The sequence below is a fragment of the Leiobunum rupestre genome, chromosome 11 (genome assembly GCF_980474605.1).
Source record: "Leiobunum rupestre chromosome 11, qqLeiRupe1.1.hap1, whole genome shotgun sequence".
Taxonomy (NCBI): domain Eukaryota; kingdom Metazoa; phylum Arthropoda; class Arachnida; order Opiliones; family Sclerosomatidae; genus Leiobunum; species Leiobunum rupestre.
Genome location: NC_143394.1, coordinates 48,163,725 through 48,189,723, shown reverse-complemented (window position 1 = coordinate 48,189,723; position 25,999 = coordinate 48,163,725). Strand labels below are relative to the sequence as shown.

General features: G+C 34.3%; 1 protein-coding gene across 1 annotated transcript; it reads left to right on the top strand.

Annotated features, from left to right (window-relative positions):
* The first annotated feature begins 381 nt into the window (after nt 1-381).
* Nucleotides 382-25,420, top strand: LOC149923106 (uncharacterized). The gene is made up of 2 exons (XM_090162984.1): nt 382-1,324; nt 24,454-25,420. The coding sequence occupies exons 1-2, from the start codon at nt 382-384 to the stop codon at nt 24,912-24,914; spliced, it is 1,404 nt and encodes a 467-aa protein (XP_090019110.1). The 3' UTR covers nt 24,915-25,420.
* Nucleotides 25,421-25,999: the final 579 nt, after the last annotated feature.

Here is a 25,999-nt window from a genome sequence, read left to right as displayed (position 1 = left end):
GCGTGCTGGGAATCGCCATAGAGTCGTAGCGGCGACGAGTCGAGTGCAGTTGGCTGGGCGCGGACGACGTGATAGCCGTGGCTGCCGCCGTGGCGCTGCGGCGGCGTCGAATACTCGCTAACACGACTGGTAGTGACCAGAAAAGTAATTTGGAAGAAAACTTGTCAGTCGATCTATCACGGCCTAATGCGCGGCAGTCGAGGGTCCCGGCGTCGCCCGCCATTGGTCGCCCGCGGGTCACGTGATTCATTTAACTCCCATATTTCTGTCAACCGCTCCCGATGATTTACCATCCATTTATTTTCTGATTTATCTCCGAGCGCGACAGCTAATTTGCGGCTCATCTTTAAAAAGCGCGCGTCCGGCGACGGCCAGCGAATGATGAATTCAAATGTAGTGTACGGCGGAGTTTGCCATAACGGCGACGCGTCGTCCGGCTACGCTAACCCTCACCATCCGCATCAATCGGCCTATGGCCACGCCGACTTGGCCGCCCAGGTGTACTACCCCCAGCCGCCGCCCGGAGCCGCCGATCCTCTGGCCGGAGCGGCGGCGGCGGCAGCGGCGGCCGCGGCCAACCACCATTACCTCGGCGGCGGACTGGTCGGCTCCTACGCGCCCGGTGACCACAGGACGCCCCCGCTGCACGGGGACACGGCCAACGGACACCTACCTCATCATCACCAAATCATCAACGAATCCAACGGGTTGAGTTACACTAACCTCGACCAACAGAACGCGTTCGCCCACCAGCAGCGCCTGCAGTCTCACCACATGAACGGCGGACACCCGGGCTCCGTCGTCCCGGGCAGCCCGGGCATGCCCCCTCACTCGCACCACCACGGCTACGGCCCTTCGGATATGAGCGCCAGCCACCACGCCGCGGGAGGAATGGTGCCCAGGAACGCGGTGGCCACGGCCACGACCGCGTCCTTCGCCTACAGAAACTTGGACTACGGGGGTCACCACCCGCATCACCACGTGCACGACGTCAACAGCGGCCATCACAACGGCTCTCCGCACCACGGCGGTGACCCCACGTGTTCGGTGGCGGCTTTGGGCGGCGAAGGCAGCCGGACAGTCGCGAGTGGCTTGCCGCCCACCAGCGCCTCGTCGTACCCTTATTTGGACTCTATGACGATAACCAGAAGGAACGGCTTCGGCTACGCCGAAAGCTACGAAGCCACGATCCGGGAAGGGTGTCATCCGAACGGGGGCTACCCCAGCCCCACCGCCCTCGGCCGCCCTGGACTCTCGCCGCCCCAAGCCGCCTCAGTGCCCACCTATAAGTGGATGCAAGTTAAAAGAAACGTTCCCAAACCAGGTAAGAAAACCATCAATATTAATCTCGCGATAAACCCATCTCCCTCAAATCTTTTTAATCCCAATATTAATATAATAAAGAACGAACTAAAGCAAGCGATGTTAGACGGGTTAAACCGGCGCTAAAAAACACGAGGTGCTAGCGTGTAGGGTAAACTGCTTGCTCGCGATAAAGTGTTATACGTCTACAATCCAACCACTACGCTTTTGCGTTCTATAGTACGCTCTTGAACGGTCGTTTATGAAGGTATAATCACCGTCGCTGATTCACCGGCTAATAAGTTTACTTACATAAATTTACAAATACAACTGTATATTGCCCAACGGACTAAATTCATACAATTATCGAAATATATATTATGTACAAATTAGAAGCATTATAATAATCATATACTTTGAATAATTAAAATTTGAATATTCTAGTTACAAAAATCTTTAAAATTAACGTTAAATTCGCTTTTATAAAACGTATTTAGTATACCAAAATGATTTTTTAAACTGCAGGATATTTACTCTATAACACAATTTTATAACAGAAAGAGATTTATTTTATGCATAAACTTAGTTCATTTTATGCCCCAAATCGATTTATATATGCCCTAAATCGATTTATTTAAATCCGAAATCTTATTACTTATTAGAGTATTATTGACTAAATAACAAAATTCTTATCATAAATAACTTTTGTTATAAAACCCATGTGTCCTAAACGTAAAAGTGGTTTTGAAATCTAATATAATAATATATTATCGCACCTGGTACGAGAAAAACCTCTATAATATTTCTATAAACCTATCCGCGGCCAAGGCCTAGCGTTTGTTTTCATTTTTTGATTCGTTTGTCCCGTACGGGCGCGTAACGTACCGGTACTATTTCAACTCTCTCGAAAGCGGTAATTTGGACGTCTAGATTGGGTATGAAATATTCTTGTCAGAATAATTATATTAAAATTATAATATTCAAGTAGTAGTACCAATGGTTAAGGGCATTTATTTTATTTCACCCGAAAGATGGCGTTATTCTGAAATGGCCAAAACGTACGGCGTAAAATCGCACTTTGTATGCGTGTCACTGTTTGAAGTTCTCTCTTTTTTTGAGGTCCTCAGAGCTGTTATTTATCAAGGCCATTTTACAGGGGGGCTAAAAACACCTTTCCAAGAAACTTTTTAAAGAAAAGGTTCGCTCAACTTACGCCACTTTGGTTCGAAACGGTAAAAAATCACTGGCTTGAAGTGCTTCACGATTGTAATATAGAAGCATGCGAAATGTGAAAAGAAATAATTGGAAGAAGCCAATTCCCCAAAAATTGTGAGGCCCTAATAACACCAAAACCATTATTTTCTTAAATCTATATAGTGTCATGCTTTGATAATTACATATTCGATTTTATAAAGGTAATTATAAATATAAATTTCTTAAATATTTTTATTATTTTCGTATTAAATACAAATTAATCTATAGGAAATTATTTAAAAAAATCAATGATATACTGATCTCCTTTGTATGGATATGATAAAATTATTCCTAAAATTATTGGTAATTATTATCATATTAAGAATATCATATTTTATTACCGAATTATGTTGATCATATTTTATTATTACATTACGTTTATCATATTTTATTATTACATTACGTTTATCATATTTTATTAAAAGATTGCGTGCATCATTTTTTATTACCGCATTATGTTTATCATATTTTACATTAAGTTGATCATATTTTACATTACGTTGATCATATTTTACATTACGTTGATCATATTTTATTAAAAGATTACGTTTATCATATTTTATTACCGCATTATGTTTATCATATTTTATTAAAAGATTGCACGTATCCTTTTTTATTAAGGCATTATGTTTATCATATTTTATTAAAAGATTAACATGTATCATATTTTATTACCGCATTATGTTTATCATATTTAATTACCACATTATGTTTATCATATTTTATTACCGTATTATGTTTACCATATTTTATTACCGTATTATGTTTATCATATTTTATTAAAAGATTACGTGTATCATATTTTTATTAAGCATTATGTTTATCATATTTTATTACCGCATTATGTTTATCATATTTTATTACCGCATTACGTTTATCATATTTTATTACCGCATTATATTTATCATATTTTATTATCAGATTACATTTATCAAATAACTTTCACCTTTTTTATGTAAAATTATTTAATCTCGAAATATTCATATTTGGTGTTTACGCAAATGACTATGTTCTATTGAAAATTAGGGGTTTGAGAGTAGTGAATTTTTAAACCGATTAGAATACGATTCGAAAAGAAATTCCCCACTTGAAAACCGAAACGGTTATCCAAAAAAGCGGTTATTATTCGATTCCCAAAATAAATTTTCGAAAATTCTGTTTTTTAATTGTTTTAAACTTATATTTGCTTTAAATTTTCCGAAGAAATATCGCAAAGCTGTAAAACCAAATTAAAAATATTCAACCCTATCTGAATACGAATAACTGTTTTAAAATTCGACTTGTCACTTTTTTAAATTTAATATTCGGAATTCAATTTGATTAATCGATTAAAAAAAACCGAAGAATATTAGAAAAAATTGTTATTCGTACACCTAATTGTAAATGACAGAGAAGTATTTATAGATATTTTTTTACGAATTCTTTGCATGATATATTTAGTATCAAACATCTATTAGATAGTTATAGAAGTTAATACGTTAGAAAATTCGTTAAATCGATTAATTTGATTAAAATTACCTAATTGATAATAATGGCATTGATAAATTTCCCCGAATACCAAATAGGCTCAACCAAATATCGATTTATTTATAGCCTATCGTTTTAGCATAATTAAGGTGTTACTTATTAATCAGGGTATCAAGATTATTAATGGCAGCCAAAATCGGTATATATGCAATTATTCATGTGACAATTTTCAGAGTAATAAAATATTACGTAAAATCATAAGTATATAATAAAAGTTACCCAATTCGCTTTTATACTGCTTACGTTATTTGCTCGCAACATTTACGTTCCAAATTACTTTTGAGGCATCAAAAATGCCTGGTTTATAAATGTGGTAAATGCTTGAATTTTATTTCACGAACCTGCGAACATTTCGCGGCTTAAATGGGCACTTATCTATAATAAATATATTATATACTTAATTCTGATAAATTGTAACGACACTCATCAAATTCGCATTAGCCAGCAAAAGCGAAACAATTAGGACTTAAAAATTACCATATAATTATAATTAAAAGAAGAAAATATAAGAAAAACACGCGGAACAAACAAAATTATATTATTAAAGTCCACTTCAGTATAGCTCTTAATAGACGCAACGGGCGGAGTGATACATTGTCAAATCCCTCGTAGATAAAAGAAGTACTTCAGTTGCCTCGCGCAGTACGGGGTTACTGTAGAAAATTACTAACATTTGCTTTAACTTAAAACCATGGCGCAGCGTGAAGAGATACGGTTCTCGTGACAAATAACGCGTATCGGGTTCGCGCGGGGCTCTCGTCATAACGCGTCCGCCATACATAGCGAAGCGAGTCAAAGTTGTTGAAAACCAAAACCAGAGCGTTATATTTATGACCCGAAAGGGCTGGCGGAATATCAAACGAGCGACTGCCCGCTGAGGTGTGAAATATGACCATAAGACTAGCCGGCCCTCGAAAAAAAATAAGAAATATGACCAGGGAAAAACGCTTTTCAAAAGAAGCCTAAACTACAGCGACCGAGGCTTACGCTCCCTTAAGCCTTTGCGAGTCTTATACTAATAAGAGAAACCTACCCGAACGATTCCGAGCATAAGGGGGCCGTATAAATCATATCAACGCCAACAGCCTCTCTGTATTTGAGGGTAATAACGACGGTATTTATTGCCATATTTTCCCCTACAATGAGTCTTGAAGTATCGGGTCGCTCCCATCTTTATTGAAATCTCGATGATTTGGGCATAGCTAACCGACCGCTTCTAAACATTTTTCCCGCATTTATTCAATAAAATCGAACAGCGCGGAAAATAGACGAAATTCAAAAGGTACTAAAAAGGGAAATATATATATATATATCTATCCGATTGTTATAAAAGGATGGTATCGCTTATAATGGTATCGCACAAAGAGAGCGATAAATTTCGTAGGTTTCCCCCGCGATCTCGTGGTGGCGCCGGGAACCGCGAAGATATCCCGCGGGAGACGAAGTAACCCAGCCAAAAACCACGGTTGTTTTTCAAGCGAGATTTTATATAAGCCAAGGCCTATATAAAAGGGCCTTTCTTCCCGCTATGGGAATATCAATTCGCCACCTATTATTGTCTTGGAAAGAAAAGCCGAGATATGTTTCTCATTTCGTCCGCGTGAATATCCGTTTGGAGTGTTGGCGGTTTCGCGTTTAAAGCGTTCGCCGGCGAAAGTGAGATAGCGCTTGCGCCGGGTCGCGTTCGTTCCCTTCGCGTTGATTTGTTGTTCGCCTTCCAAAACTCGCGCCCGCTCAGACAGTCCAGCACGCGCTAGATCGCCCGAAAAGACGATATTTTTATCGCCCGAAATTGGTGTTGCAAGGGGTCTCTTCGGTCGCGATCCTTTGTGCCGGTACGAAGCGACCAAGCGTTCCGTTCGGGTGACAAATAGCGTTTTCTGAGCAATAAATGTCGCTTACCGAGCTGGTTAGACGCGCTCAGCGGGGAGGCCCCCGGATTCTGGCGCAATAAAGCCATAATTACCCATTTGCGCCGTACTCGTCTGGGGCCGCGCCGCGGAGAGGTAATTTATTAATCCGAGTCAGCACAGTCTCGCAACTAGCGCGGGATGCATTTTTATACGCGCTGTGGCTCCAACACAAAAGCGCCCCCTTGTTGTTGATCACCAATAAACCGATATATCGCCCCGACTATACACGTTTAATCAAACTATACGCGTATTAAGATAATAAATACAGCGCTTCCACTTGGACAATCTCATTTATCCCTCTATCGGTTCTAATAAATCCCTTTTTATCCCTTTCACAATTTTATTTACTAAAACAATTTATAATTTTTAGGCCTTATGTAAAGAAAATGTTTTTTCTTAAAAATATTTTAAAATCTATGACACACTTCCGAATCCCATTTAATTTAAATCTTGGATTCCAATAAAGGTAGAAGCGCGGTATTTGAAGTACTAGACCAAAATATTTCTAGCGAAATTTAGGAAAATTTCCAAAATCCTTAATTTTCGAGAAATTCCCTAAATTATACCTTTTTCCCTCTTTTCCAAAATAAAATCCCATTTAGGTCGGAAAATCCCTAAAAAGGGATAAAATCCCTCAAAGTCGAAGCACTGAATAAATATTCAATGAATTTGGTACGAAGTACTTACCAACAATAGCGGCACGCCTGTACAAAGGCAAAACTAACTTTAGAAAGAGCCGCGTTAGCTGTTTTTCGGGCCCAATGTAGCATTTTACGGACCCAAAGCAGTCTTCTAACCGGGCCCCAATGTAGGATTTTTACGGGCCCTATAAAAGGTTTTCTAACCGGGTCCAAATATAGCATTAATACGGGCCCTAGCAAGCCTTTTAATCCTTACCCAATGTAGAATTTTACGGGCCCTAGACAAAGCCTTCTAACGGGCTCCCAATGTAGCATTTTACGGGCCCTAGACAAAGCCTTCTAATGGGCCCCAAATGTAGCATTTTACGGGCCCTAGACAAAGACTTCTAACGGGCCCCCAATGTGGCATTTTTAGGGGCTCCAGACAAAGTTTTCTAGTCGAGCCCCAATGTAGCATTTTACGGGCCCTAGACAAAGCCTTCTTATGTGCGCCAAATGTAGCATTTTTACGGGGCCTAGGCTGTTAAAATAAAAATAAAATAAAATAATAAACACGAAATAAATAAACCTTTTACTTACGCATTTATTTCGTGTTTATTATTTTATTTTAATTAGGCGCGTAAGGTATTTCCAAAATGTTGTTGTAGCATTTTTACGGACTCTAGACTAAGTTTTCTAGTCGGACCCCAATGTAGCATTTTACTGGCCATAGACAAAGCCTTCTAACGGACTCCAAATGTAGCATTTTTACGTAGCCTATGCTGTCATTTAATCGGGCCCCAATGTAGCATTTTTACGTAGCCTATGCTGTCATTTAATCGGGCCCCAATGTAGCATTTTTACGTAACCTATGCTGTCATTTAATCGGGCCCCAATGTAGCATTTTTACGTAACCTATGCTGTCATTTAATCGGGCCTCAATGTAGCATTTTTATGGGCTTTACGGAGCCTAGGCAAAGTTTCTAATCAATAATAAAAAATATTATTTTATTAATTAAAATTCGGGCCCTAACCAATTGCCTAGTCAGTAACAGCCCTATCTATAGGTATTATTTTATAATAGAGAGGTTAAGCGAAAACGTGTTAGAGGAAATTCTTAAGAGTGTAGACGTATCTTTGTGTGTACAGCCTGCACCTCCTTCAAGTTCACTTTACACGGTTTAGTGCTTGATTTAACCTGTCAATTATTGCAGATTATCTCGAAAGGGTTGTACTTAAATTTTATTATTTTAAAGGGAAAGTAACAAATTTAGTGTTTACTTCCGTAACAAATCACTAAACAGTGCCAAAATTGTTAAAAGCAATTTGATGGAGCGGTCAATTTTTTAACTTTTGGGAGTGACAGAAATATTACAGGTTATATTACCTTTAATAAACCACAAATAAATTAATGACAAATGGCACCTACCAAATGATTATACTCTATTAGGTCATAACCCTAGTGTTAAAACCACGAAATTCTAATAAATCATATTCATTTAACTTGTAGTGTTACTAGTGTAGAATTTTATCTCCCACTAAGCGGTTTTAAAATCAATGTTAATAGGTTTAATTTTTCCAATAAACGTTGTAACCCATATATCAACTAACAAAGTTCTGCCAAAAATTATTCCCAAAACGTTCAAGTAACCAAAAATTAAATGCAAAACCATTCCACGAAATTTTTTTTACAATAATAGTCTTTATATGCTTTGGTCCCATTCGACCGAAATCCCATTCGTTCGAAAACGATTTAACATTGAGTCCCAAACGATCGAAAATACCCCAATTGTGCGGTTTACAGCCCAATATTGCACGTTTTTATTATTTTTTATAGTACATCAAATTTCGTCGCGTTAGCCTTACTCGACGCAATTGCTACAAACTTAACCATTCACATTAAAAAATGAAATTGTTCGAATTATTGTATTCTTGATATAAATAAAAAGTTCAAAGCATAAATATATTTATAAAAGCGCGCCACCCTAGGGAAGTGAGAGACTAACCTAACCTAACCTAACCTTACCGTTAGTACACCTGTAGCAATTATGTTTAGGTATAACGTTTTTTGCGTACCCTGCTATATCTCGGGGCAGAAGTAAAAAATAAAACAAAAGGTCCTAATGAACCGAATCCGCCTTTTGGGCTATATTTCGGAAACATATTGAATTCGATCGAATGGGAATATACCCTTTTTATAATAACTTGCGAATTATCTATAGAAACAAGTTAGAATGTTTTTCTTTAAGCTGTTTCTTTAGAAATATCTATAAAATCTATATAGCCTCATAAAATCTCCATAGAGTACTAAAGTTTGGAATATCTATAGAAAATGTTGGCCTGATAATTAGCCGAAATTCGTTCTATAGTCGGATAGATTTCGACGTGGATGTATTACGATTCGTCGCTAAACGTGTTTGGATCACGTCGCAAAATTCAAATCTGATATCAGTCACGAGCGACAGGCTATCAAAACTCTTGACAATAACTAAAAATAATGCGAAAATAAATAGGGGAAAAGTAACCGTAGAAATTGGCGGCATTCGTCAAATCGGCCGGGAAAAGGTCCAAGTGACAGGTGTGCGCCGGTAGACCGAATCAGCCGCTCAATTTGTTAACCCTTGGTACTCGCGTCAAGCCGGAAACGTCACAAAGCGAGTCCATGGAAAACGTTAATTGACATTTTAGGGAAATTCTTCACTAGAAAATTGAGAGCACATTTGAAACTCATTGAAAACTTCCAGAGTGTGCGAAGGTGCAAGTTTCATTTTTACATCCTAAAATATACCTCGTTAGATATATATTGATATCTTGTAAGACATATAATGGTATCTCCTAAGACATATTAGTATCTCGTAAGAAATATTAATATCTCGTAAGAAATAATGGTATATCGTAAGAAATAATGGTATCTCGTAAGTAATAATGGTATATCGTAAGAAATAATGGTATCTCGTAAGTAATAATGGTATCTCGTAAGACATATAATGGTATCTTGTAAGACATATAATGGTATCTCGTAAGACATATAATGGTATCTCGTAAGACATATAATGGTATCTCGCAAGACATATAATGGTATCTCGTAAGAAATAATGGTATCTCGTACGAAATAATGGTATATCGTAAGAAATAATGGTATCTCGTAAGTAATAATGGTACCTCGTAAGAAATAATGGTATCTCGTAAGAAATAATGGTATCTCGTAAGACATATAATGGTATCCCGTAAGAAATAATGGTATCTTGTAAGAAATAATGGTATCTCGTAAGAAATAAATGTATCTCGTAAGAAATAATGGTATCTCGTAAGAAATAATGGTATCTCGTAAGATATATACTGATTTCTTCTAAAAGATATATATTGATATTTCGTAAGATATACTGGGTGTTTCAAAATTTATGCAAAAAATGTTTAGAAGTTGTAAGGGGTGAGTTGAGAAGTATGCCTGTTTTTTCCCCCATTTTGATACGATGAGTTAAAAGAGCGCCAGAGAGCTTCCAATTGTGGCCTACTAGCCCCTGGAAGTAGGCTGCAACAAGCGCAAAACCAAGCATCATATATATTGATATCTCCTATAAGATATATTGATATTTCCGATAAGATATATATTGATATCTCTGATAAATTATATATTGATATATCTTAAAATATATATTAATGTATCGCAAGATATATATTGATATCGCCTATAAGATATATTGATATCTCCTATAAGATATATTGATATCTCCTATAAGATATATTGATATCTCCTATAAGATATATTGATATCTCCTATAAGATATATTGATATCTCCTATAAGATATATTGATATCTCCGATAAGATATATATTGATATCTCACAAGATATATACTGATATCTAGTAAGAAACATATTAATATCCCCTAAGATATATATTGATATCTCATAAGAAACATATTAATATCCCCTAAGATATATATTGATATCTCATAAGAAACATATTAATATCCCCTAAGATATATATTGATATATCATAAGAAACATATTACTATCCCCTAAGATATATATTGATATCTAGTAAGAAACATATTAATATCCCCCTAAGATATATTATGATATCTCATTAGAAACATATTAATATCCCCTAAGATATATATTGATATCTCATAAGAAACATATTAATATCTCATAAGAAACATATTAATATCTCATAAGAAACATATTAATATCTCATAAGAAACATATTAATATCCCCTAAGATATATATTGATATCTAGTAAGAAATATATTGATATCCCCTAAGATATATATTGATATCTCATAAGAATTAATATCCCATAAGATATATATTGATATCTAGTAAGAAACATATTAATATCCCCTAAGATATATTATGATATCTCATTAGAAACATATTAATATCCCCTAAGATATATATTGATAACTCATAAGAAACATATTAATATCTCATAAGAAACATATTAATATCTCATAAGAAACATATTAATATCTCATAAGAAACATATTAATATCCCCTAAGATATATATTGATATCTAGTAAGAAATATATTGATATCTAGTAAGAAATATATTGATATCCCCTAAGATATATATTGATATCTCATAAGAATTAATATCCCATAAGATATATATTGATATCTCATAAGAAACATATTAATATCCCCTAAGATATATATTGATATATCATAAGAAACATATTACTATCCCCTAAGATATATATTGATATCTAGTAAGAAACATATTAATATCCCCTAAGATATATTATGATATCTCATAAGAAACATATTAATATCCCCTAAGATATATATTGATATATCATAAGAAACATATTACTATCCCCTAAGATATATATTGATATCTAGTAAGAAACATATTAATATCCCCTAAGATATATTATGATATCTCATTAGAAACATATTAATATCTCATAAGAAACATATTAATATCTCATAAGAAACATATTAATATCCCCTAAGATACATATTGATATCTAGTAAGAAATATATTGATATCCCCTAAGATATATATTGATATCTCATAAGAATTAATATCCCATAAGATATATATTGATATCTCATAAGAAACATATTAATATCTCATAAGAAAATATTAATATCCCCTAAGATATATATTATATATTTCTGATATGACGTAGTTTGCTCGCCGGTGATATCACAAAAATCAATTGATATCTCATATATCCTTTGAGATCAAATCTTAAACTATTTAAGAATATCAACAGCACACAAGAATCTATTACCCACGGACTATATATCACGTCAACACCCCGACAAAAAAAGTCATTAATTATAATTCGTATTGATAATAGTCGAATCCATCCATTGTGCGTTGAGGCCTTCCATTACAACCCTTATTATAGGAAAATTAATGGAAACACAAATACAAGCGCACGCCCGTCGAAATGTGGGAGAATGGAACTTATACGGCGCCCCTAGCGAGAGATTTCGATGTATCCTCGCATTAACACAATCATCCATCTCGTAATGAGCCGATGAAGTCGTCACATTTGACCATTCCTAATCATAATGAATCCAAAAAAATGAGGCATACCATCAATATAAGCGCCTTCGCCAGAATGAAAAATCTTTGACTCATTCAAAGAAGATCCGTTGAAAAAGAAAATACAAAAAAGTGCCTAGGCCCGAAGTGGGTGGTATTGAAGCGTGGAGCTATGTTTTTCCATTTCTCAAACTTTCATTTTGCCATTTTTTAAGCGCTTCTGAAGCCGAGGCCTACGATATCTTCGCGTATACTTGGTGGTATTTTCGCGTCCCATCGTCGCACCCCGTATACGCGAAAAAATGTTTAATTCTCCGTCGCGTCCGCTCTTAAGCGTCGACGCTGCCATCTAGTGGCGAACATGGAGTACCAACTTCCAACACGTGATTAATTGAGTTCCAAGCGGGTCTCCGTTTCATATGGCCGTAATCAAAAGTGATAAATTGTACTTTCGCGTTGAATGTTTTCGGTACCGCGCTCTCGAAAGTCAGTTTCTTTACTAACAGACGAATGGCGTATTTTTCCCCTGGCTAGATCGAAGTAACCGGACAATTGAAGGACAACGCCGGACGAAGGTTAGGTTTGCGACTATACGAATGGCTGAAATTACGCGCTTACGCTAATGTTTATAATATTAAAATCAGACTCTACATTGGTACAAAGCTACGTGATAAATGCCTTTTTAACGCGGCAACTATAAGCTTCTAATTTTACTATAATATCACGGAAATATTTCATTTACGCTTCTAATAGTAACACGCGGCAAATACGTGATAAGAAACGCAATTTCCAATAGAGCTTTGTGTCAATTAGTGACGTAAAGGGGTGAAGTGGATACTTAGAAGGTGGCCCCTACAAAAAAAGAATCACGAAACACAATTTAAAACACTTTTCCGTTAACCGAAAAATATTAAGATAAATGGTTTTTTAAGCAGATTTCGGGCTCAGATATTGTTTACGCGTTTCCCGCCAGCAAGAACGATCGTTTTAAGTGATAATATACCGCAGAAATTATTACGATTAATGATTTAGTTTTTTTTACGTTGAAATTTATTTCCACGTCCCATAATGGGTATATAATTTGATAACCACGGTTATTTAATAATTAGTACCAATATGCCCATAAATTTATCGTTACTCAGATAAATTCTAAACCGTGTCTACCTCTTTTGAGTGCGCTAAATTTATTCGCCAGCGTAAATAATATATTTTCTTTGTACAGATTAGGCGGTAAGACCTTTGTAGGCCCTATTTCTAAGGATATATTTTTTAATTGATTTTTTTCATATTCATAATCCTTTGTAGGCCCTGGGCACTGTGTCCATTTTATATAATTCCTATAAAATCCTATATTTTCAAAATAACCTATAACATTCTACATTTTCTATAAAATCCCCAAAAAGTCCTCTACAAAAATATAATTTTGATATTTTAGCCTTTACCAATCCCGCCACTCAGTTAAATTGCTAGATTTAACTATAGGATAAATTCCTATACAAAGTCATTTTAGTCTATACTTTTGTTATCGATAACATGGTTAGCTTGTAGTATATTTTCGTGTTAAAATGTTTTAAATTGTTTCTATTTTTCAAGTGAAGGTCAAAGATTTATTTCACTTTATATAGATTTTGTTTTTAAATGCACAAAGTTAGTAAATGAAAGAGCATATATAGTCCTATAAAATCTTATAATTTAAAATAATTGTCCTATAAAGCCCTATTATTTTTCCTATAAAGAAATTGAATATTTTGAGTGTGGTCCTGCCAATGGATAAAGCGGCCATGTTCAGTTAATAAAAATAATAACTGATGTAATATTCATTAATCTGCATATCCTGCTAGTGTTATTAGCTTAAATTTAATTTTCCAAAAAAACGTTTGCCAATTAAAACAGTTGTATATTGATTTTCTACTACTATTTCATCGGCAAAATATGGTTTATCAATAGTTAAATAACCCTACGCAGTGTTTTTTTTTAATTTTTACATCTTTAAGCGATGTAATGAATGCCGTGTTCACATGGTTTGTTGGGAAATTTGCGTTTAATGTTATTTTATTTTAATGACCCAAATGGGTACTCACTATGTGTCTTAGAATTGTCGTCAACCCGAAAAACATAAGCTAGAAAAATTCTTTAAAACGTTCCCCAAAAATGTGTGATCGTAATGGAAATAGTTCCCACCTCTGGATAATTTTCAACTATATTAAACGAGTAAAAAGGCCAACGATTTGATCAAACTTATTGCTATAGATCCGTCCTTTTTTTGACGCTCAATTTTTTTCTAACGTCTTTGCATCTTTGTTGTCACATTTTTAGGTGCTTTATTAATTATGTCAAATTTTTACCGAGGGTTCCGACATCTGCAAAATTTTTCCTACGGGTTTTTGAATCTCAAAGTTATTTCAGAAATCAGAAACTGATTTTGAGATTTCAGAGCATTATTTTCGTGTTTATTTCTGGTTTTTGTAGGGAGATTTTGGCACTGATTTTCGCCCAGATTTCGGGATTTTAAAGTTGATTTCCAGATTTAAAAAATGATTTTTATCTATAAGTGTACGAGATTTGTACTAATGTAAGACCCGCGTTATTTAACTAATAAAGCTAAAACCATTGTAACACAATATCCTAAAACCCAGATTTCTAGCTAAAGTCTGACAGTAGTTTTAGATAGAATAGTGTATACATTCAATGTCGAGTTTGTCAAAGGGTTAATAAGCGAAAGAACCGTATCAAACTGTATCTTATATCAAATTACATTTTATGATATATCGTGTTACAAATAATTATGTATATACATCAATAGCTGTCATCAAGAACACATTTATTTATGTAAAGATAAGACGTGTTGTGGAATGTGTCAACATGATTTAACACCACGCAAAAATAAACGAACCTCCAAATATTTCTTATGGCATATACGTGAAACATTTAAATGAGTGAAAATATTAAAATCAAGGCTCAAACTATAGAAATCTATACTAAAAATCTTAAAAATCAAACGTATAATTAGCGAAATCATACTTTAAAATCTCCAAATCAATTTTTAAATCTGAAAATTAGTCTAAATGTGTTAAAAATCTATTTTTAAATAAAAATTTCGCGCATAATGTCAGAAATAAATATATATATTTATTTCTGACATTATGAGCGAAATTTAAAAATATTAACATATATGTTAATATTTTTAGTATAGCGCACAAATGTCAGAAAGAACATTTCTCTTAACGCGGTCAATCTTAAATTAATACAATAAATAGATGTTCTTATTTTTAAAACATTGATATAGCGCACAAATTTCAGAAAGAACATTTCTCTTAACGCAGTCAATCTAAAATTAATACAATAAATATATGTTCATATTTTTAAAACATTGATATAGCGCACAAATTTCAGAAAGCACATTTCTCTTAACGCAGTCAATCTAAAATTAATACAATAAATATATGTTCATATTTTTAAAACATTGATATAGCGCACAAATTTCAGAAAGAACATTTCTCTTAACGCAGTCAATCTAAAATTAATACAATAAATATATGTTCATATTTTTAAAACATTGATATAGCGCACAAATTTCAGAAAGAACATTTCTCTTAACGCAGTCAATCTAAAATTAATACAATAAATATATGTTCATATTTTTAAAACATTGATATAGCGCACAAATTTCAGAAAGAACATTTCTCTTAACGCAGTCAATCTAAAATTAATACAATAAATATATGTTCATATTTTTAAAACATTGATATAGCGCACAAATTTCAGAAAGAACATTTCTCTTAACGCAGTCAATCTAAAATTAATACAATAAATAGGTGTTCTTATTTTTAAAACATTGATATAGCGCACAAATTTCAGAAAGAACATTTCTCTTAACGCAGTCAATCTAAAATTAATACAATAAATATATGTTCATATTTTTAAAACATTGATATAGCGCACAAATTTCAGAAAGAACATTTCTCTTAACGCAGTCAATCTAAAATTAATACAATAAATAGGTGTTCTTATTTTTAAAACATTGATATAGCGCACAAGATATTAACTTGAAAATACTTCAAATTAAATATATTAGGATATATACCATTGTAAAGAACCGTTTTTTTTCATTAAGTCTTTCGAACGTTAACGAGGTGAAAGATAAGTTCATAATAATGGTCTACCCTCCAATTCCAGCGTACAGCTTCGTACACTGTATACACGGGTTTAAGAAATGACGCGGAAACAGAATTTCCACAAGCGCGGAAACAATTTAAAATAAAAAATAAGCCAAAAAAAGTAGCGATACACATGCACGGGCTCTACGCAGGGGCCCCGACACACGAGAGTCATTTCTTCCGCGGGTCTACGCTTTAAAAGAGCGCCGCTCAGCTATACGTCTAGGCTGGCGGTAAGCGGTGAAGTGTTACAAGGGGGAAAGGCAGGGATGAACAATAGCGCTTTGCGGCGCTTTCGGCTGCTCGGTAATGACCGCCGAACTGCTTTGATAAATTGGTGCCAAATTCATCTTTTTCAGACGAAGCCCCTAACTGACTTTAAATCTCTTTCGGCCCCTCTCCGTGCCCCCGAGAGAGACGAACCCAAAAAATCCTCCAGCCAAAATAACGTTCAGGAATATCGCTTTCAAAGAGGAGTGGGGGAGAAGAAAAAATGTTCGAACAAGAGATCTATTTCTAACGCGAAATCTGTTTTAGCGGGCGAATTATCGTCTTACAAGAATATTTTCTGTTCGAAATTCTTTATTGGATTTTAAACTTAATAGGATTATTTTGATTCTCGCAGCTATGTTGTTATTATTGATACGAATCCTTTACAGCATTGTAACCCGGCCACCTGAATTAATGGCTTTAAAAGTCGCTCGATGACTTAGCAGGGTTGCCACAGTAACTGGAAAACCTGGAATTCCTGGAAAAGTCAGGGAACTTCAATATGGGTATAAAAATCAGGGGAAAGTTAGGGAATTTTAAAAATTAGTCTGAAAATCAGGGAAATGTCAGGGAATTTTAAAAATTATTCTGAAAATCAGGGAAATGTCAGGGAATTTTAAAAATTAGTCTGAAAATCAGGGAAATGTCTGGGAATTTTGAAAATTAGTCTAAAAATCAGGGAAATGTCAGGGAATTTTAAAAAAGTCTGAAATGGAATTTTAAAAATTATTCAGAAAATCAGGAAAATGTCATGGAATTTTAAAAATTAGTCTGAAAATCAGGGAAATGTCAGGGAATTTTAAAAATTAGTCTTAAAATCAGGGAAATGTCTGGGAATTTTAAAATTTAGTCTGAAAACCAGGGAAATGTCAGGGAATTTTAAAAATTAGTCTAAAAGTCAGGGAATTTAATTTCGGTTACAAATAGAAAACTTTTACTAAAATATAGGTTAAAAAATACAAAATCTTGGCGCAAAGTAAGTACGGGGAAATCTCCAGACGTGGCCAGGAAAAACTTGGAAAAGTCAGGGAATTTGATTGTAAAAAAAACTGTGGAAAACCTGCTGAGGCCTATCTGATTGTTACACTCAAATGGTACCAATTTTGTATTTTTGAACGTAATTAGACAGGTAATTAATTCAATTTAATTAATTATGATCAGAACATATAGTCGATGTGACAGTTTATAACATGGCAGTTTATTGAAAACTATGATCAAGTGAAACTATTCAGTACGTCAAGCAGCTGGCGTGGATTATACGCGTGAATTTCGATATATATATATATATATATATATATATATATATATATATATATATATATATATATATATATATATTTTATATAAATTCCACGTGCACTGATTGGTTTGAGTGGCGCTAGACACAAAATATATAAAAAAATGTTTTTAAATATTAATTAATATTAATTGAATTAACTTGATATCGCCTATTGTTCCACTTTCTATTTATAATCAGTTTTAAATTGCATCTATAAAATATATTCCAGCAAAGATAATGAATATTTTCGCACTACGAAATTTTCAGCCCATGAAAATACTCTTAAAAATTGCGTAACCAATGAGGGGGGGAGTTAAAACAGTGATTCCCCATTGACTTACCCTTCCAACCCTCCTAGTGCCAAAGCCGCACAGATTCCTGTTGATTCTCTTAAAGGGGAATTGTCACCACCCTAAAATTGGTTAAACGGATAGAGGACGTCCGAAAATGGTTATACAAAAAATTTCATGTTAATATTTCCAGTATTTGATTTATTATTAGCAACCAAATTTCGTGTTTTATCTCCCCGACTCGAGAATCTCAGAACCGCTTGATTGAACCTACCCGCAGCGCCATCTCACGAACGAAATATTATTTTCCCCGGTTTTATCGTTTTTCGGTCGGAACTGTCGTCTGCTACGACATTCTCCGAGGCTTTTTAACCGAGTTATATTCGTAGATTGTAGTCTATCGTGTTTTTAAAATGCGCCTTAAGCGCCGCCTTCTCTCAAATTTTTGCCGCTTCATTCCTTTGGCGCTGCACGTAGGTTCAACCGCGATTCCTGAAAATTTTGGAGCCGTTTGATGTAGGTTGCGGGAAAGGTAGCGTAACTTTTTAAATACTTTTCCAATAACTATAAATCATTCTGTAAAAAACCCTCGTAAATTTTGGTTTTGGTGACAATTCCCCTTTAATGGCGTTAACAACAATTTTGTCAAATTATCTTTTGAAATTCGAACATAGGTTAATGAAGTAAGAAAATTTTAAATATTTCTACATTGGTATAAAATTACATAGTTACAAAATTTAATGGCAACTTCTAGTAGCGTAAAAAGCATTTTCAGTTTCGCGTACCGGATGCGCTGTTTCTGGGGCGTGTTATTTGCGGTACGATAATTGTAGGAGGCCGTGATTGAATGACAGAACACGGAGGAATACAGTCGTATATATTATCGACTATTAAACGCGAGACACGCTCAACCGACCATAAAAATTTCAATGTTAAAAGAGTTCCAAGAATGTATGGGGAGCTAGGGGGGACGCTGCTTCGATAATGACGACTGACCGCCAAGTCGAGGCTAATTTATAGCAATGATCAAAAACCCTGCAAACAGTCCGAAGAATATCGCTTCAACTAACTCTGATTATTGTACTCAGTCAAATGACATATAAAGAGGAAAACCAAAATACCGCTTCTATTATTGTAGTATTTAGGATAATTTTGAGACTTGTTCCAAGAACGAACAGCGCAGAAATTAAAGATAATGTGCTGAATAGAAAGGGCACATAAACAGTCACTAGAAATAGCTAATGTTTTGTTTAATTTATTCGTGATAAGTTAAGTTAGAAGAGACCACCTATGGACTGTGAGAAGGATGATAAAATACGCGAAAAAGTAGATTAGTCCATAATTAAAAGGGATAATATATCTAAACCCTAAACAAATTTGAAGAAATTAAAAAACTTACTAATAACTCGTACCAATAGGTCTTCGAGCGAATCTCGGATCAAATAGATCTTCGACTAATAAACTACATAAAAACTAAATAAAATAGCCAGAAATTCCAACGGTAGACCGGTTTCGTTCTATTTGGAACTCATCAGTACCGTGCGGGAAATCTGGCTGGCGACTGTTATATCGAAAAGAGAAACTAAGCCTAAACATTAAAAATTTCAAAACGCGTTGCATAGCAACGGAAAGCCGAAACGCGTTTTGAAATTTTTAATGTTTAGGCTTAGTTTCTCTTTTCGATATAACAGTCGCCAGCCAGATTTCCCGCACGGTACTGATGAGTTCCAAATAGAACGAAACCGGTCTACCGTTGGAATTTCTGGCTATTTTATTTAGTTTTTATGTAGTTTATTAGTCGAAGATCTATTTGATCCGAGATTCGCTCGAAGACCTATTGGTACGAGTTATTAGTAAGTTTTTTAATTTCTTCAAATTTGTTTAGGGTTTAGATCTTTTTCGCGTATTTTATCATGAATTTATTCGTGATTTGTTTCGCGTAAGATACTTCGAGACGCGTAACAAATACAAAAAGGAAACGGATTTAGCTTGTATAGAAACCCATTAGAGCACAAATTTCAACAAACGATTGATATTTATACTGGCATTACTTTCTTAGCTAACATGAAACATTTATCATGATCTATTTAAGTTTATAAAACGGGTAATCTAAAACGCTTATGAAGAAACCAACAGCACCGAATTTCATATCACACCATTGATATTTCTATTATCATTACTTTCTTGTTAAATTGTTAAATTTTAAAAAAGCTGCTACTTCATGACTTAGAAAAAACTTTATTTTATTCAGAGCTTTCGGACCGTGGTCCTTCTTTAGCGAGTGACTGTTACAAGTGATTTCATAACACGAATACAAAATCAAAAATATTTCTACCATTGGGCAATGAGCTTTAACCCTACTCTCGGACTTTTATCGTTAAGTTAACTTTCTTGGTTAACATGTAACGTTTATCTTGATCTTATTAAGGTTTTAAAACGTGTATCAATACACCCACAGCACCAATTTCATCACACCATTGGTATTTCTATTATCATTACTTTATTGGTTTACAAGAAACATTTATCATGATCTTATTAAGGTTTTTATGGGTTGTCTAAAACGCTTATGAAGAAACCATCAGCACCAATTTTATCGCGAGATTGATAGTTACATAACGATTACTTTATTGGTTAACACGTAACATTTATCATGATCTTATTACGGTTTTTAAAACGGATAGTCTAAAACGCTTCCGAAGAAACCCACAGCACCAAATTTCATCACACCATTGATATATCTATTACCATTACTTTCTTGATTAACATGAAACATTAATCATGATCTAATTAAGGTTTTTTAACGTAAATAGTAAAGCATTTTTACTTAAGATTATTTGAAATAAAATTCGCAAGTACAACCAATATTCTTACGTGGTGAGATATTCAAATAATTTGTATCGTTAACGCAAAGTTATGAAAAAGTTGAAACTATTCTGGCGAAGGCCCGTCCTCGAAATTTCGTCCGATTTTGGCGTCTGCCTTCAAATGCAATTGGCAAAATGGCGCTGGCTTCCTCCCCCTTCTGAGAAGAGGTCCAATGGAGTCAAGTTAGTCCCCTCTCGGTCCTATCCATCCCAAATGGTAGGCTCTCGTTACGCCATGATATATGGCCAACTAAGCGCCATTCCGCAGCTGCTTGTCCTCTGGCGGCACCCCTCCGACCGAGAGATGTTGGAGATCCGTAGAAGCCCCACGCGTTTGCGGATAAGAAGGGAATTCAGATGAAAACATTTGATCGCGACAACCGCCCAAAAACACACACAAAGACGTTACTGTGCCGAATAATTTCGCTTCTAAAGGGCTCTCGCATCCTCATCATCAACGGCTGAGAAATTAGCATATATTGCCTCTTGGCAAACGCATCCTTGACCTTGCGTGCGGAGATTCTTCGCCGGTACTTAATTTTACATTAATTTCCCTTAAGTGTACGCGTGATAATCGTACGCGGCGTGAAAAGTCAATTTTCACGGATTTTCTTTACCGGGTAATTATGCAATTTCTCTAAGTTGGCACAGGAAAACGCGTTGTTTCACCTATAATTTATGAATACTTAAAAATGGCCAATTTTGAAATCCATATCATGACATTATTAAATTAAACACTCTAACGTGAGGAATTTAAAGCTTCATTAGCTTTTAATTAATTTGCGTTATATTAAGATGTGTATTGTGAACTCGTCGACCATGCTTAATCTATTAACATTGTTTTAATTGTTAATAATATAATATCATATAATGTAATATAATATATAATATTAATATTATGGGTAGGGACCACACGCCGAATTTGCCTACTTTATTAGCATTGTTTTTAATGGATGTTATTAATATTAATATTAAGTGTAGGGGAACATGTCTAATTTGTCTACTTTATGAACATTGTTTTTAATTGTTGTTATTAATTTTAAGTGTAGGGAGAACACGCCGAATTTGTCTACTTTATTAACAGTTTTTAATTGTTGTTATTAATATTAATATTAGGTTTAAGAGGGACACGTCGAATTGGTCTACTTCGTTAACATGATTTTTAATTGTTGTTTTTAATATTAATATTAAGATTAAGAGAAGGGGAAACACGCCGAATTTGCCTATTTTCTATTAACAGTTTTTAATTGTTGTTATTAATATTAATATTAGGTTTAAGAGGGACACGTCGAATTGGTCTACTTCGTTAACATGATTTTTAATTGTTGTTTTTAATATTAATATTAAGATTAAGAGAAGGGGAAACACGCCGAATTTGCCTACTTTCTATTAACAGTTTTTAATTGTTGTTATTAATATTAATATTAGGTTTAAGAGGGACACGTCGAATTGGTCTACTTCGTTAACATGATTTTTAATTGTTGTTTTTAATATTAATATTAAGATAAGGGGAAACACGCCGAATTTGCCTACTTTCTATTAACAGTTTTTAATTGTTGTTATTAATATTAATATTAACTTATTAAGTGTAGGGACAACACGTCGAATTGGTCTACTTCGTTAACATTGTTTTTAATTGTTGTTATTAATATTAATATTAAGTGTAGGGGGAACATGCCGAATTTTCCGACTTTCTATTAACAGTTTTTAATTGTTGTTATGAATATAAATATTAAGTGTAAGGAGAACAAGTCGAATTTGTCTACTTTATTAACATGGTTTTTAATTATTGTTATTAATATTAATATTAATATTAAGTGTAGGGAGAACGCGCCCAGTTTGCCTACTTTATTAACATTATTTTCGATACGAAATATCTTCCTGATAAATTGAATTAAGTCGTGTTAGACATCGAAATTAACAGAAAACTCATAAAGCAGACCAATTTCATTACGCATTAATATAATCTACGAGTTTTATATTATGGACAGTTTCTGCTTAATAATGATACATCTACACTCCTACGCGTTACGCCTATATGTGTTTTCCAAGGTTAACTTAAACTCGCTCGTCGAGCGTCGCTGTTATAAACACCCTAAAATTAGATTCATTAAGTATATAAAGATTACCTGATATTATAGATAATAGAGGTTAAGCACCCGATAGCAAATGCGTTAGGAGAATTAGCTTCATTGAGTACATTCTACACGTTTTCCCTACACGTTATCTAGCGCGGACTTAACTTCTCTATTTTCAGCCCTGAAAGATTATATACATTGTTGAACTTACAATATAAAAGCTGTATTATTATTTTGTTTGGGATTTACAGTCCTAAATAATGATCGCACTAGAAAACTTCAGTATCAAATTAAATTAATTAAATTAAAGTATAAAATAAAATAACATTATTTTAATGTTCTTTTTATAGCCTTTTAATGGCATGGGTTAATTCTTTTCCCAATTCAATTAGTTTATATTAGTTTATGCCAATTGAAACAGGATTTGACTATTTTCAGTATAAAATAGACGAGTATATTTGTAAAATATGATTTTAATTAAAACTAAACAAATTGATCGTCAACTGAATATTAAGTACAGAATTAAATAAACGCAATTTTTTACAGCCTTTTAAGAATATGATCCAGATTCAATTAGTTTATGAAAACATTAAACTTTTTAAAACTATTTTTCGTATAAAATACTTTAATTATTTTAATTAAAACTACAAAAGTATATTTCCCAATTCAATTAGAAATACTAGAGAATATGAAACTTTGAATAAAATTCAGTATGAAATAGATTAGTTTAATATTATTTTAATTAAATCAAAAAATTTAATCGTCGAGCGAATATTAAGTATTAAATTAAATTAAGGAAAGCAAAACATTAAACTCATGCTAATTAAAACTAAGATTTGGCTATATTCAGTATGAAATAGATTAGTTAAATATTTTATTTAAAACCATAATTAAATAACTGCTCTATACATTAAGTATAAATTTAATTAACGTAATTCCTTTTGCAGCTTCTTATGTTATGTTTATAATTATGTTGTTCATCCAATTCAATTAGGTTATAAAAAACCTTAAACTTTTTAAAAATATTTACAATATAAAATAGTTTAGTTTGTAATTAAAACCAAAAATTTAATAGTCGTCTGAATTATAAAATTAAAACGTAAAAATAAGCTATTTATTAACAGATTAATATTTTACCACAATTTAATTAGATTATACAAAACATTAATCTTATTAAGATTTTGCTATGGTAAGAATGAAATAGATTAGTTAATATTATTTTAATTAATACAAAATTAAATAGTCCGATGAATATTAAGTATATTTTCTTTTACAGCTTCTTAAATATAAATTGTTTTCTCAATTCATTTAGATAATAAACATTAAACTGATATCATCCCGTTCAGCGCTTTATCTATCGAATAATTAATGATTTTTGTTTTTTATTTTCAGTCAACAAAACGGAGTTCGGCTTCAGCGGCGGAGGGAACATGGTGAGCGGCGTGAACGGTTCGGGCGGCGGCGTCGGCGGCCTCGGCGGCGGCGGGATGCCGGGCTCGGGCATGTGCGTGAACGGCTCGAACGGTCTGGCCGGAGGTCCCGGCTCGGGAAGGACGAATTTCACGACGAAGCAACTGACGGAACTGGAGAAAGAGTTCCACTTCAACAAGTACCTGACGAGGGCGAGACGAATCGAGATCGCCACCGCGTTGCAACTCAACGAAACGCAGGTCAAAATATGGTTCCAAAATCGACGCATGAAACAAAAGAAACGCATGAAGGAAGGACTGATCCCGCCCGAACCGATCTCGACCGACAGTTCGTCGCCGCCGTCGTCGGCCCAGTCGCCGGGACAACCCAACTCGGCCGGCGGCGGCGGTGGCATGCTCGCCGGCAGTGACAATAGCCAGTGATTCGCTTCAAATCATCGTTACTAAAAACCGGCGGTACTTAAAACGTTCGAAACTATAGACGTTGAAGACGATAGAAAATGGACGATACCGCGTTTCGGCCATACTCGGGTTCGTGAGTTCCTTTTCTTAACAACACTGTCACTATTTCTATATATTTTTCTCTATAGAAAAAATGATAACCAAAATTAAAATTTTCAAAAAAAGTGATATATTAGCCGCTTCTCGTAGCTGGGATTTAAATTTAATTATTATTAAAACACGCGCGATCGTCTGAATTTTAAAAACAAAGAACTATTTGTAAAACTCGTCTACAAGCTACGGAAGCAGACCTATTAACTATTAAAACAAACTATTAACTATAAAACAAAGAATTAAGAAGAAAAACTATATTGAAAGAAAGCTCGATCGGAAATTCGGGCATGGTCCTATTTATACGACTCTTTTGGGTTTTATTGTACAGAGAGAATTAATCGTTTATGAAAACCAACTTCAGGAGTTTATCGCAATGTTTGGGGTTTGCGAATTTCTCTTTGCCAGGCTAATATTTCCTTCGATTCAGAGGGAAGAATACAGTAAAAGCCTCTTTTTCGTTCAAGCTGAACGTTTCTGTTTTTACAATTACATAAATGAATTTTATTTTTCTTATTAGGCTGAACCTTCCTCTAGTGCTTAAAATAATTTTGATAATTCTAATATTAATAGTTAACGAGATATAAGGTCCTAACTAAAGGGTAGTTTGGGCGCTTGCCCAACTTGTTTAACTCCGGGGGTCCGAATTAAAACGTAATAACTTAATTACTTTTAAATTTAATATTGTCAAAATTATTTTAGGCACTAAACTAGAGGCTGTTCTACATTTAGATATTAACTTTTTAAGTTAAAATACAAAATTTAAAGAGTTCAGCTTGAAATAGAGCGAAAGTAGACAATGGCCACAGTAGTCTTCCCCCTTAATTGCTTTCAAACGTTACAAAAGTTACGTATATTTTAACAATTCATTTTTTTTTCAAAATCGCAACCTTTTTCAAAAATAGTAAAAAGTGCAGTGTACTTTATAGTTGATTTAAAATATTTGTAATCTGTAC

What these genes read in the sequence shown, in the direction of transcription:
- LOC149923106 (XM_090162984.1), top strand. Translation starts at nt 382, where the DNA reads ATGAATTCAAATGTAGTGTACGGCGGAGTTTGCCATAACGGCGACGCG. An exon ending in AAGAAACGTTCCCAAACCAG is followed by an intron (nt 1,325 to 24,453) that starts GTAAGAAAACCA and finishes TTTTATTTTCAG; the next exon opens with TCAACAAAACGGAGTTCGGC.